A 16,004-nucleotide genomic window follows, 5' to 3' on the forward strand; every position below is an offset into this window, starting at 1 on the left:
AAGAATTTTTTTTACTGCGAAATGTCACCTTTCCAACGAGCATAAATATGAAATTGTTTGATCGATACTTTACGGAAAATCTATCAGTGCAGCCATCTACCGAAAAAATAATGGATTTCTTTTTCCCCAACCTAATATATAATAAGGTAATAATTTTTTTCACTATGCAAGTATTTGTATGTAGTCCAACTGGTTTCCTTACCAAAGAAATAATTTGGGAATTGACAATACAAGTGAATTCATTCGTGAAGTACTTGTGGAATCTTTTATCAAATCTTGTGGAATCTCATCATAAAGTTGATAAAAAAAATCTTGAGGTGTTATTAAGATATATTGGTACACTATGCTAAAGAAGACGTCGCCAACTGGTGGAAGGTATGTGAGTTAGATGCCAAGCGGTAAGGAACTATCCCGGGTTTAAAACGAAATATTGAATGATTAAAAAAAAGGAGAACTTTTGACTATTATTATAGTATTGCTGTGTTTTGTATGGTGTGATCAGCAAGGTGTAGTTTACTATGAGCTGTTAATACGAATTTCTGCAGATGTCTACCGATGTCAATTAAGCAAATTGAAAAGACCAGCAATAGCCCCTAAAATCGCTGCCAAACGAATTGACTGAAAAAGCCATTTTGGCTATTTGTTGCGATTGCTGTCAAGGATACAATGTTGCAGCTCGAACGGAAAGTTCTGCCACACCGCACGCACTCACTAGACATTGCGCCTTCTGATTATCACTTGTTCAGATCGATGCAGCATGGTCTCGCTGGCACGCGGTTTCGTAAATTTGCAAAAATTCGAAAATGAGCCGATGGTTAGATCGTTGCCAAATCAATATCGTTTTTCTAACGCGGTGCCGTTATGTTACCAGCAAGATGGGGAAAAGTTGCATAAAATGATGGAAAATATTTTGATAAATTTGTATTATACCAATTTTTTCCATAAATGAAAAATTTGTGTGTTTTAGTCTGTGCTTTTGTTGTTATTATTGTTTTTTGGGATTCACTTCTTATTTCGTCTTTCAAGTGATCGAGGTTGGTAACGTTTAAATAGAGGTTTCAGTGAAACTGCAGCTTTGAAAATCTTTCACTATTTAAAATGTCTGTTTATTATTTTCATTATCTTCATCATTCTCTTATTTCTTATTTTCACTTGCTGGACTTGATGTTTTTTTTTTTTCGAAACATCTGTTTTTAATTTACTCCGTCCTACTGTTCACTAAACCTATTTCTGCTCTCGCTGTTTAATAGTGCGCAATTTGTGTACTACTTTAAGTTACCATTGCGAACTCTTAATAAAATGTTCTTGTTTTTTGTCTGCTAACATGGAATGCTTGCTCACATCATGCCGTGGCAAAAGTGGCTCTGAATCGAATTGTTTCATTACCTGGTGGCTTTGTGAGTGATACTGCCACACGATATGTGGCGGTATAACTGGCCGAGCAGGAGACTTAGCAGCCTTAGATTGAAGGAAAGGATTACATTGGTGCTGTCCCGACTACAGGCAGCGTGATATTGACTTTTTTAGGGACGATAAAGGGTTTTTTTGAATTAGATAAAGAACTCACAGCATCGACAGGTGAATTCGATAAAATTAAAATTATGTTTGATGAGTGCCGCTATTTAGAGCAGCTGACTTCTCCTCAAACTTGTACAAAATCAACTTGCAGCTTAGCATGTGATCCTTCACTTTCGTCTTCGCATAAACCTTCTACCTGTGTCCCTGTTTTGCGCCACCATTCCTCACCGTCAACAATAGAACTTGCGCACTTGAAGTTTTCATCTTTGGCTTTCACGGAAACTTGATTAAAGCGTGATTTACAGTCATAGAAATTTTTCCACAATTCTTTCCAGGTTTTCAGAAAGGATCGGTTAGAACGCGCGTGTGATTGGGTTTTAATTGCCATATTTGCTGCAGTCCCGCCTTATTCTTTTCCTATTCCTCCCAACGTTAAATATATTGCTTTTCGAGCGAAAATCGGCAGTAAGAAGTTTTATGTAACTAGTTCCTGGTTACTAGTTCTGGTTATCTCTACTTATAGCAAATAGCCTATGATAATCTGTGATATGGCTGAAAAGTCTGAACTTGCTGATATAGTCATTGCGACGAGGGCCTTCAATTTCCTACAAGTCACTTGGTGATGTAGTAATAATTCTGGCTGTACGGTCCCCACTTCAGCATTTGATAAAGTTATTATGTTTTTCAATGAATCATTTGATCGTAAATTATTTCAATGCAACCGTACCGCTGCTTGCAACGACAGATTGCTAGATTTATTCTTTACCGATTTCCCTTAAACAGCGGTAAATCGCTGTCCACCTTTTAGTTTATAGATTTCCGTTCTTTATAGCCATAATAGTCCGTTGAATTACTCTAACGTGCCAAATCCAACTTCCTCGAATAACTATTATGATTTTAATAACAGCAATATATTACTGCTTAAATCTCATCTTTCATACATTATACTTGATTTTTCTGCTGGGAATATTGAAATCTTACTGCGATAGTTCAATAACGTATTAAGCCTACCTACTTCTCCATCCGTTCCGATTCAAAAAAATAGGAAAAATAAACTTTTTAAAAAAATTATGGAAAGTGGCTCTGCTTATATATATATATATAGTAGCGCGCGTTGGTCTGGTGGGATCCCGTCATGTATACCTAAAACATGCTCCGTCGAGCTATGTGGTGCTATTTAAATGATTTTTAATCTGTCCTGGAAATCAGGTGTTTTCCCTTTGTCTTTGAAGAGTATTTCATTATTCTGCCTTACAAATGTGGAAATAGGCAACACGCAGAGAGCTATAGAGGCATCGCCAAGTTCAGTGTCTTATCTAAATTGTTTCAGCGAATTGTTACCCAACATATCGCTTTTGCTATTAAATCTTATATTTCTCCATTCCTAAAACGTAGATCAATTGCTACAAATCTCCTAGAGTTTACTTGCCATGTTTCCAAGACTTTTTCTAGTGGCTCTCGCGCGGATGTCGTACACACTGATTTTAGTAAAGCGTTGATCAAAACTTATTGATCTTCAAATTGCAGACCTCTGGCTTCGGTTTCTACTTACAGAACTACTGTGGATGATTTCCCTGTGAAGTCAGCTGTCCTTGAAGGCAGCCACTTATGGCCTTTTTTAGCCATTATGTACATCAACGGTCACCCTTGGGTGATGTTAATGTAGACTGACGGTGTTAAACTGTTTTCTTCCTTCTCTTTGACATTGCATTCCTATCAGTTTAAAATTGACTTAAATCATTTAGTTACATATTGCAGGAATTCATTTCATTAAAAACTTCATTGTTTCATATAAGTTGAAAAATGTTGATTCGTTCATCGATTTAATGGGTCTATTCGACCACATTGAACTCTCTTTAAGTAAAACGCGGCTGATTTCATTAAGAGGTGGTCCAAAGAACTGAAGGATCCTTACATTACAGAAAGGCAATGCATGTGCTTGGGTTGACCAGTCGTTGAGTACGCCTCTGTTGTGTGGTCTTCTTCTAATTGGTGTTAAGTAGATTCCATTGAATCCGTTAAAAAGCAATTTTTTCAGTTTGGCCTTAGCAATTTGTGTTGCGGCCCGCTTGTCTCTTTGCCTTGTCTCCCTATGAAAATAGGTTGCTTCTAGTATCCTTACTGTCACTTGAGAAAAGTCGGTTCACTTTTGATGTTTGTTTCTTAATTAAGTTAATATATGGTACTATCGACGCACCCACGTTACTTGGTGACATAAACTAACTGTCAGGTCTGAATCGCTTTTTCAGGAAATTTATCTTCTTATGGCTTATTCAATGGAAATATAATTACGAACTTTTCAGTCCGTCAATAGTCGGTCGCAGAAGCCTTAATGATATCTATTAATTACTCTCAATTTTATTATAATAAAAAAACATATTCATAATATATTTCAAAAACGCTAAACGCAGTTCGTGAAGCACGAGACGGCGTGCGAAAAAGAAGGGCATAGGGTATAGAAACAATGCTTATTAACAAACGGTTGGATTTTTTATAGTCGAAAATTGAACATTTTTATTCGAATACTCGGCGATTATACAAAAATTTATATTGCTGAAAAATCTCAAGCCTTTGTAAGTGTAGACATGTGGTTATGTGATTTTTTTTTTTAGATTCAAATTTACGTCGTTAGTTCAATATCTTCTTAGGCCGTATGTTGCAGTTCTTCATTTGTTGCTTACAAAGGAATGGAAAACATTTTTTACTGAAAATTTGGATAGTTTCGGTAAATTCTTATACAGACCAACATCTAGTACGAACATATTTTTTTGGTTATTGTAGGTAATTGAAGAAAGACCAAATTTTATATCAAATTATTTTTAAGTTGAAAATTTGGCCATCAAGTTAGAATATATGCAGGCCGGATATCTAATTATTATTCGTCAATGTTAGTTAATTATACCTTAATAAGTTCATAATATCAATGTGTATTCCAATAATGTGCGGTGAAATTGATAAATCCGAAAGAATTTCGTAAAATAGTAGTGCTGTTCTTCCAAATCTTATGTCTGTGCGACATATTTCAACCTAACCGTAACAACTTTTGACCTAACTTTCCCTATACATTCAAACTGGAATAGTGTTGACTATCAACTTTGTGCTTTTATCTTCCTTTGTCCGCCTGTGGACCTTGTTCTGCATTCTGTCTTTGATACCATGTTTTTGCTTAGAATGTTTTTAAAGGTATCAAATAAAAAATCAATCCAACTTCTCACGCTGGCAGGAAACGAGCGTAAACATTGTACCCCGATGGATTTTGTAAAAAAACCGCAAAAATAACTTTACTCTTAAATAATCTGTCATCAGCCAACATAGTTCATATAAATTTTCTAAATAACACCGCATTATAATGGATTTTTATAACCTATACCACTTATGGTGAAGCGCATGTAACAGCTATGTTTGCAAATTCTCACTGTCAGTCTAATTATCGAACTACTGACCTCATTATTTTTGTGGCACTTAAACAGGATCGAAGGTTTTGGAGACGGACGCATGTGTGACTGCTTATAAGAATTAACCGACGGACGAAATCTATTTACCGAACAGAGAGAAGATAAACCGTGGCTAATTCTCCACCCTCGCCTATATGTAATTTGCTTCGGCGCACGATTTTAAATGGGATACCCCAAAGAGGGGTACGATAACCCTCTAACATGCTTTCCTCTCACACAAAAAAAAAGCTTAGTACATTTTTATATATATGTTTTCCTTTTAATTTATATCACTTTCAATAGCAAAAATAATACCAATGTTAATTAAAAGGGAACAGATGCAATTATGTATGTATGATTAGTTAAATTATATTATCTACTAAAGCGACCATATATATATATATATGTGTTATATACGTAAACATATTATGATGAAGAACGTTATATACAGACTGTTTGCTGCTGCAGATAATGGCATTGGTAATATAGATGATGAAGTTAACAACGAAGTTGATGACCTAACGAAAATTAAAACTTGGTATTGAAGCATCTTTATTCACTCTGCTTTTAGTATGCTGCTTTCAAAAATCGCTTTCTATCTCGATAGCAAAAATGGTGTCGCAAGATGTTAATGAAACATTTGTTTATGGGTTGTTTACGCTTTTGTTATAATTGCATTTCTCCACTTTGCTAAGATGTGTAAATATTATCTATACACAACATTCCTTTACACATACTTATATATTCATTTATAATTATATACCCATACATATGTACATAATCGCATATATAAGTGTTCATCTCACATTTTTCAATATTTATTTTAATATTCAAACTTTTCTTCGCTATACATCTGAAAAATTAGCCCGCCCCTGTTCTGGAAATTTGCCTTCAATCTGCAGGTCGCATTTTTGAGATATTTAATAAAATTTGGTAAACAGACACGTTTTGACCCAAAGACGAACGTTATTCAAATTGGTTCGGATCGGTCCACTCTACATATGATGAACTATTTTGCAAAGTTACACGCTTTGTAATAGCATTTCGTAATTTTAAATTGAGATGCAAAATTTTGTTCGATTGAGAGTAACCTCGACGAAAACAAAATCTTCATAAAGGTCCAAATTTCACTACTTCGTGGTGACAAACGGCTCAAAAGAGTAAGTTGACAAAGAAATCAACCTTACCAAATTTGGACAACGTAAGTCTATTTTTCACATACCATTGCGTGTACGGATTTCAAGGAAATGTAAACTCTTATATGTTGAAAAGCCTAACTGCTTTCTAATTAAAATTCCTTTATGGCCGTAATTTGACATTAAAACTAAGTGGTCTAAAAATGGACCACATGAGTCCCCACTTCATATATTTCACAATTTCTCATGAATAGTAAACCCTTCAAAAAAAAGGGTTAGTTTTTAAAGTTTTATGATGAATGATGATGGCTCATAGTAGCCATCCCGAAAATTCCCAAAATGGTGAAACCAAATACACATTTATAACGCTGTACTTTCCACATGCAGCTGGCTGCCGAAAAGATTCAGGAGTAGCAGAACATTTGGAGGAAAATGGATTAACTCAAAAACGCCGTAAAAAGGTCTATCAACAGAATATTTACGAAAGGCAATAGTCAGTCGAATGAAAAGAGTTGGAGAGCAATATTCGAACGGACAAGATCAGAACTAGAATTAAGACATTGTAAATATAAGTTCCTGTAAATAACTTGTAAATAGATCTTCTAAGAATAGTAAATAAGGCCTGTGCTATCCTAAAAATCACAATTCAGCGCTACAAATTTCATTTCAAAAGGAGTTGAATAAAAACGTAAAATCATGAAAAGCAACTTTACATTACAATATATTAGTTTGGGGAAAAAGAAATCCATTATTTTCATATGAACTTCAGGACTTTATTTAACATGCTTCGGATTGTCCGATTTGGGTCAAATATGCACCGTTTTGTTGTATGATTTGTTGCCTTTTTAAAAGTAACTTCAAAATGCCTCTCTCATAGAAGTCCTAGTCTCTATTTGCAAAAAACTCTAGTAGTCGATTTTCACAATCCTCCCTAGATTCCAATTTTTTATCATTAAAGAAATTTTGCAATGCAAGAAAAAGATAATAATCGCTTGGTGCCAAGTCCGGACTGTATGGCGGATGCATTAAAACTTCCCAACCAAGCTCCCGAAGTTTCTGGCGAGTCACTGTAAATGTGTGTGGCCTAGCGTTGTCCTGGTGGAACACGACACCTCTCCTGTTGGCCAATTCTGGCCGTTTCCGGTCAATCGCTATCTTCGAACGGTCCAGTTGTTGACAGTAGAGAGCAGAATTTAGCGTTTGGCCATATGGAAACAACTCATAATAAATAATCCCCTTCATAATCACCATCCGTTTAAGAAATGGGTCTATCTCATTCCGTTTGGCCAAGGCTTCGTAGATGGAAATTCGATCCATCATGTTTTTTTCTGTTAATTGGTGTGGCACCCAAACATCGAGCTTCTTTTTGAATCCCGCTTTGTGTAAATGGTTTAAAACTGTTTTATGGTCGATTTTTAGCTCCTGGGCAATGTTACGACTGCTAACATGCCGGTCAACTTCGATCATTTCTCCGATTTTATCGACATTTTCGACGACCGGCCTACCTGTGCGAGGTGCATCTTTAACATCAAAAATTCCTGAACGGAATCTACGAAACCAAAATTGCACATAATTGACTGTTTATCGGAACCATAAACACCATTCACAATTTTAGCCGCCTGGCTTGCATTTTCGCCTTTGTCAAAGAAAAACTGTAAAATGTACCGAATTTTCTCTTTGGTCACTTCCATTTTTAACACGCTGTAACTCACAACTGAATGCACCAAACAAAAAACAGCAAAAGAATTTCTTTTACTGCGAAATGTCACCTTTCAAACGAGCATAAATATGAAATTGTTTGATCGATACTTTACGAGAAATCTATCAGTGCAGCCATCTACCGAAAAAATAATGGATTTCTTTTTCCCCAAACTAATATAAGAGTTATAATGACAAACAAGCCCTTATACAGAAAACAGATAAAGTTTACTTTTTCATGACGAAAACTGATAAGTAATATGACTTTTGGGAATTAAATTAAGTCTGCTATATTTGGATAACGCTATATGATGTTTTTGACATCCTCCAATACGTCAACTTTCATGGAAAGTATACGTATATACAAAAATATTAAAAATATTGTTTTATTACCCAAACAAGTGAAAAGCTTTATTCGGCGAATTCGTGTAGGGCACTGAATGTCGGCCCTGCCCGACCATAATATTCTGATCGTTTTTATGATGAAATGGTGCATACTTAAATTATTATTAAAGAGTTTCGCAATGCTCTTATTATTTTTTACTGCGCCTCGTTCCTTTACAATTGACTATTGCTTGCCTGAAGGATATATTCCATTGAAATGCAACATGAAATATTCTTGAATATACCGTATATGTCGCGATTTGATAAATAAATCCACATTTTCTACTAATATAACCATTATCTCTATTTAAAATCAAACATAGAATCGTTACAGGAAATAAAAATCAGAGAACTTACTTTAAAAAACACAAAAATTATTATGTGATCTAGCAAATTTCTCTTTTTCGTAAAATTTCTATATGTTGAATGCGGGCTTCACAATGCTCTTATATGCAAATTAAGTGCTGAAAAATATTTTTAATTTAATAAAATTGATACTCACCTATACTCCGAACGTTTTGATCTGCTTTATTTATTTGCATCCTATCAACATAAGTGAACATTAAAAAAGCGTTCCAATTATTTTTAACAAAGAACTCACTTTTTACTTTTTGTTTTCTGCATTTGAGCAGGGTATATTTCTGGAGCTAACATGGCAGATACAACTGGCGTCTGATTAATTGTGTTACGTTCTTCTTGTTCTGAAGTTTCACGTGTATCTGAAAATTAGAATACAATGATAAACCGGCAGCGATGAAGTTATGATGCACTTAAACATCATCAGTTAGTTCACCTGTATCGTAATTCCGAAATTCTGAAGTACTTCTCATTACATGTCCTGCCTCTTCCGGTACCTTTGTTTGTATTAATTGTGCTGCGCTTATCGAATCTTGGCATTCTATATCCGTAGAGGAAGTATTCTGAAAACGAATTTTGAAATTCATCGTCAAAAATGTTTTAAAATTCAGAACTTTCATTTAGCAAAAATTCCTGTACATTTTTAAGTTAATACAAACCAAAGGCTATAAATTTGTAATCACGCAAATATACGTATATCGTATCAAGGAAAATGGTTGTGGCACAAAAGACGTATAACTTTGTTAGCACTAACCCTATCATGCGCATGTAAAAGGTGACGATCGATAAATAGTTAAAAAAAAAAAGAAAAGCTTGTAATGTTTGCAAAACCATTCGAAACTAATTACATTTGGAAAGAGAACCCAATTCTTGAACAAATTAGCTGTAGTTTATAATATAATTTCAATTAAGGCGATAACATTTTAAAGTTTTGAGAAATAATTCGTGGCATGCATTGTACAGATGGCCCACCAAAGTCGGTAGTACGAAAGTCAGGTTTCGTTCCAGAAGGTTCGATTTTCAACACTTTTAGCGCTTTACCCGGCCGATACAGTTCACGAACTCGTCCACAAATTTTTTCATACTATATATTTATACTATTTATACTATATATACACTATATATATATATATATATATAAAATTTTCATCTTATATTTGGTACAAAAACCGGACAGGAGAAGAAGAAGTCCTACTGTTTAGAAAGGAAAGAATTCTCCCAACCAGGCAATAGAAATAAGACTTCAAAAACGTGTTGGAAGATGACTACCAGGAACAGCTGTAAGTAAAACACATAACCTTTATAATTAATTCGTATTTCGATAATAATTTCATTTCCATTCCGACTCGACTGCAGCTCTGTTGGACTATACGAGTAAAGTGCTCTCGAGGGCATTGAGTAAGCAAAGACAATAAGACACAAACTGGGGTAGCACCATGCCTAACAACATATGTTGGAACAAAGGATGTAATTTTTGATGGAAAGACTATAGAACTGGAATTATCGTCAAAAATCATGCTAAGAAAACTAAATTGGGAGATATGCATAATGTGAGATGCGATAATAATGTCCGTACTTGAAAACATTAAAAATAATCGATGCTGTCGTTCAGTGATGGTAGAAAAGGTTATTACAACGAAAAATTAAAAAAAAGAACAAAAAGAAAAGAATTTATAGAAAATATGAAAAAAAATCATGGAGAGACAACTACGAAGAACCTGGAACGAAACTCCAAAATCCTTAAAAGATCGAACTACTTGAACTGTGCACAGTATCTCTCAATTTGGAAATAACTCTAACTAAAATCAGTTTGATTACGACAATAAATAAGTGACCTTCTCGGCGCTCTCTTATAAATTAAAGAAATCATATGTTTTGCGGTAGCGAAGCGAAATTAGAAATGCTAATTATGTGTAACTTCTATAGCGTTTTGTTCAGCGCTTTACCCGAGTTCTATACAGAACACAACCAAAATGGAACTTAAAACGATGCTCTCAGGAAAGTCTCCTATAAGCAGTAATGCTTTTTTCTATTGTAAAATTGCCAAAGAAAATTCAAGAGGAGATGAAGTTGTTATAACATCCAAAGTAGAAATACCTCACAAACTATCACTACCTTTGAATATTACCTTAACTAGAAAGACAAGGATATCTTCAGAAATTACCGAAAGAAATGTTTACATTATTTTATGTTATTTTGCGCTAGGTAGACCAAATAAAAATAAAATTTAAATTTTTGGTGCTAATGTATGATGACAAAGGAATTGTGTTATGCGGCGATTATAATTGCAGAAAGTTCTTGGTTCGGCAGGCGTCCAATTTGCTTGAGTAATGTTCTGCTTAAGGGAGTTTTAGCTTGGTATTTTAGATATTTCTTGGTATATTGTTTTAGCAAACAATCTGCATCGACAACCAAACTTCCGTCTGCTTAATAAATCAAACATTGATTTAGCAATCAATTTCTTTTATCTTATTAACCCAGCGATAGATTTAAGTATTTCCAAAATTTGCTTTACTTTTCATAATAAGCGACTATCGTAATACATTGAAACATAAAACTCGGTCTGCAAATCTTATAGACATTAACGGATAATCATTTAATTAATTTGAAACGAATGCTTATTTTTTTTATCTTCAATATAAGTAGGTTGCACGAGTTGTGTATTGTCAAATTTTGACAAAGCTTTTTCTCTATTTTGGAATATTTCACAGGTCTTTCGACAGAAATGTAGTTATAAGCTTTTTCCCAAATACAGTAACACAAGGTATACAACACCTGCTATCAACTGAGCACTTAATTCGTTAACCATCATGCCATCAGAAAATATATATTCTAAACGACTAGTATATTTCAGAAAATAGCATAAATCTTGTTTTTAAAAGTGTAAAAATCAAGATGGTAGCTGATATCGACGGTATAAGCAACCAAATTTAAAAAAATCGACCTAATAGTACTAACTATTTGATCGCAGAAATAGTAAACAATAGGAAGCTAAACTGACCTAATAAATGATCTCAATAAGTGTCCGCTCTTTCCAACGTCTTAAAAACCAATTAAATTTTCTGCCATCTTTAATTAAATATTAGAGAAAGTCAAGGTGGCTTTGCAAAATTAATAATAATAACTTCTCAATAATTTGATTTTCGTAAGGAACACAATATTTCACATAAACTAGCTAACAAGTTAATGAAATCTGTGGGTGTCACAAGCCACTGATTGACGATATATCAAAAGAATTATTCTGAAATTCTGTGAACATAAATCGTACAAGATTTATGTTGGGAGCACTCTGTATTCGCTTGTTAATACGTTTGTAGGATGCCCACAGGAGTCTTGTCTTTGTCTTATGCTGTACAATACCTAGGGTTTTCTTCAATTGTCCAATTGCACCTCATTTTCTTTTGTGGGCGAGGTTGCCATTGCGTTGTGTCATCTGTATAGTCGAATGATATCTTTTTTGAAAAGCTAGTTGAACCTTACATACAGTACCATCCCCAAAAAGTTATGGGAAAGCTACATGAAAACAATATAAAGGATATGACGATCTAAGTATAATACATAAGGAACTGAAGTCAATAACAATTCATATTAATAAATAGAAACCAAAAACCCTATCTAAGCCAATACCGTCTACATACCAACAAAACAAAATTCATCTTGTTCCGTTAAATATCTCCCTCAATATTACAAATATAGTTTCTTCGTACCAATCTAAGCAAATTCATAAACAGAAACACTAAACACATGTCGTTTTTCAATATAAAACAACGCAGTAAACATTTCATGTGCGTCCTACAAAAATCATACAAATAATATGGAAAATCATTCAGCCTGATTATGCGACATAGAAAATGAGACATTGGCTTTATAAAACTATTTCGCATTGTGATTATTTCTGCTAAAGGCCTACATATTTACTAGAAATCACAATACTGCGGTTCTCGATACAAAATCAACAACAACAACAGCAGCAACACTTATCGGAAAATGTAAGGGAGTTGTAATGATATTTAACAAGAGGATACATAAGCAGAGAAGACCTAAAACTGAAGACCCAAGACTGTCCGTTTTAATGGATAATACAATTTCATGTTGCAGGTGTTACAACGTTTTAGAAAACTGTAGCAGCACAAAGAATACCAAAAAAGAACAGAATTTGTAGCAAGGGTTTAACGTGGATTCCTGCCTGAAAGGCTTAACCCCACGGTGGCCCAAGCCACTTTAAGCGTACTACGCCCCTTGGCGAGTTAGCCAATCCCCACAGAGTAGGGGCCTAAACAACACCAGAGTCCAGAACGGTTTATTGTGTATGGAACAATAAACCCCACTCTGGTCAGTGGTGAGGCCTAGTTGCACTCAAATTGTTCCACTTTGGCTAGGAACTTGCCAACCACAACCACCACGAGTACTCCCCGAAGGGCCGCACCCAAGCAGTCAGGACTCACAAATTGATCAACGATATGCGTTCAAAAAGGGTAAAAATTGCGCTCGCTTCCGCCATAAGGTTTCCACGGCGCCGTTGATCAACTACCACCATTACCCGCAGGCATCCGTGACATATGTTCAAAAGTAAAAGTAAGGCAAAAGGGGAAAAAGCCTTTCCGTCAAATCCATTTTTTAATTTTTGCTTGTATTAATTCTCAAGAGAGTTTATTAAAAAATAGGCCAAAGGGAAGGCCATCCGTCAAATCCTTTTTGTATAAGTAACTCTCTCTTGAGAAAATTTTAATTCCAACGACTTTATGAACAAAGTCCATCATACACCCGCAGGCATACGTGGCTTTGTGAGGGGAGCCTCCTGACCCCCGTGGCTCCCAGTTTGTTTTACAAAGCCTTTGGCACACTTTGGGCGGATGTTAAAAACAACCGTACCTGCTTCGGATTCACCATACTTCCTTGGTTGCCAACACCATGAACTACTTTTCTTCGAGATATATAGGTCTCGGGTATTGCACTGACATGGCAGGGGCGATCTACCATGCACACCAAAAAAGAACACGAATATCAGCATCAGAGGACAAAAACACACCATCATTCACTGCAACAACAACAACAATGGCGTCATGTACAATAACAGTACCCGCTTGAGCGATCAAGTAGGTAAAGGATCTCGACTAACAGCTTAAAGATCGTGGGTTCAAATTTCAAATGCGGTAGAATTTTCAATAAAACGGATAGCTTTAGGTGCTATTGCTTTATGGTCTTAGTATTAAAATTTATTTCTTTGGCTAAATTAGTAAAACAATAAGAATAATAATAGAACAATAATAGTCGCCCAACAACCGCACGAATATAGGTAGCAATGACTAGTAAATTCAAAATTGACCGTTACAATGTGCGGAAGTTTTGATCTAGTATATTTGCACTCTATGGGACTCAAGTAAGTGAGCACAATGGTCTAACCGATTTACACCTGCTTAGTAATCGCATAACTTGCAGTTTCAGAATACACAGAGGCATTGTGACATTATATGATATATAACAAGTACAGCGAATCTCATTAATATTGGGTTTTTTCGCTCGAAAAAAGTAAACGCACGATAAACCTAGTCCATTGTTCGAACATAAAAACTGTTCTTACTATTTTATACTGGTAGGTAATATATATTAAAATATCAAAAAGACAAGTAAAACATTATTCCAGTAGAGAAGAAAATGAAATAACTTCAAGAACTTTAAAAACACAGCGACATTAATATTGGATGTTTTTCATATAAGGAATAATACGCAGAAAAAAACAGTATATTATTGAAAATTAATATTTGGAGAAGTATCCTTGTTGCTTAATAACGTCATTTAGACACTTTGGCATATTTTCTATGCAGATCTTGGACAGAAAAGATTCAGTGTTTTGGCACACGGTGGTCCAATTCTTCCCACATATTTTTGATGGGGTTCATGCCTGGTGATTTGTGGAAGAGGGTCGAGCACTTTGTGGCAGTTATATATGGCTCTTGCCATTCTTGAATTAAGCGGGATTTACGCTTGAGGCTGTTATTTTGCTGGAATTTGAATTTCTCCAAAACACCAATATTGTCTGCTCTTTCTTTCCACTTTTGTTTCTATATCCTTAAAAAACCCTCCTTATTTACAATGCCATTCATAAACTCTCTTTTTGCGATTCTATAAACGACACGAATTGCTTGTGATGCACACAATCCCAGACGAACGCGATGGCGATGGATTATGGCCAGTTTTTAACGGACCTAGCTCATATCCCAAATGTTGGTGGGTTGCGCATAAATACACGAGACATTTTTCTTACTTCGCATCCACAGAAATACAGAGTCAAGATCCGTGCATGCGCCTGCCTCTTGAACCCCTGCACCATACCATTTCCGTATCCTTTTCATATGCCTTGAAATGCGAAATCGTCCAATAGCATAAACCAAATTGGGCAGAGATCAGTATCAATACATTACCATTTAACAAGATAACTCAACTCCAGCGCCCTAAATAGTGATCAACACCATGGCTTTTGTATAAATTGATCCACTAATAACTTATCCTACCGAAAAGTGGAAACGATCTACTCGTAAGTTCGAGAAAATTAGTGACGTTGAAGTATTCAATAGAAACAAGATTTTCTGGCTTTCATGCTGATTGCGTTTGGCGGCGATATCAAATTCGCTCGATTTGCATCGAGTTTCCTAAACGATAACAGTGGCAATCCATCAATTTACTTCAAACAAATTTCACTTAAATGCAAGGATCCCCACGTCTTTAATGTCTTGCTCATTCCCCCTACCTTATGTTTATTAACGACTTTTTGTGCGGGACAGAAAATTCTGCCTATTTACTTGTAGATGAATGCCTCTGTGTATTGCACAAGTGAAAATAGCAGCACTAAAAGCATAGCACCAGGAAAAGCACCACTTTCGCGCGAACTGGGTTTTTTCTGTCGTAAAAGTGGACATATTCAAAGCTCTTTGTTGTACGCACTTTGGTGTGATAATTTATATGGTTTATATGGTATAAACCAAAGACACTACTTCAAAATCAGTCAGTGTAATACCAGTGGTAAACATTCTCCTGCCTGCAAAAATAAAGATATCGGTTTCAGTTTTGACAAAATTATTGAAAGCTCTTGCACGCAGGTTAGCATCAACAATTGGCCAAATCAGTCAAAGGACACGCCTGCAGTGCAATGTAAGTTGAGAACACGTGTTTTCTACGTTTTTTTCTCACTACTCGAAGACTACTATGGGCGCACACGTTAAAAATTTTCACACATATTCTATAAGAATGGAAAAAATCAGCCATAAAAGTGACGAAAAAGATACCGGCCACAACCGATCATTTTGTAAAAATTTTTAGGTAGTAGGAGTCCCTCGGAACCCGAATTCTTAAAGGAGCGTATATTGTGTACAAACAGTATTAATGGCTATAATAACAAGGGAAAAGGCTTGAATAATAAAATTTCAGTCTCATTTCGTTGCGTTGTATTATTAGTGTCTTTACCCCAGTCCTTATGATA

The 16,004-nt window shown here is 35.3% G+C and overlaps 1 protein-coding gene across 3 annotated transcripts in view; it reads right to left on the minus strand.

The window, feature by feature from the left end:
* The window catches only part of LOC119643644 (eukaryotic translation initiation factor 4 gamma 3), a 65,913-nt gene that overhangs the window by 15,433 nt on the left and 34,476 nt on the right, over positions 1-16,004 (minus strand). For 2 of the 3 annotated variants that reach the window (XM_038043024.1, XM_038043026.1), the window contains 3 exons: positions 8,964-9,090; positions 8,772-8,889; positions 8,673-8,713 (listed from right to left, as the gene is read on the minus strand). In XM_038043024.1, coding sequence (XP_037898952.1) covers positions 8,673-8,713; positions 8,772-8,889; positions 8,964-9,090 — 286 coding nt within the window. The remainder of the gene's footprint in view (positions 1-8,672; positions 8,714-8,771; positions 8,890-8,963; positions 9,091-16,004) is intronic. The other variant, XM_038043025.1, reaches the window with a different exon arrangement.

Source organism: Glossina fuscipes, unplaced genomic scaffold (genome assembly GCF_014805625.2).
Source record: "Glossina fuscipes isolate IAEA_lab_2018 unplaced genomic scaffold, Yale_Gfus_2 61514, whole genome shotgun sequence".
Classification (NCBI taxonomy): Eukaryota; Metazoa; Arthropoda; class Insecta; order Diptera; family Glossinidae; genus Glossina; species Glossina fuscipes.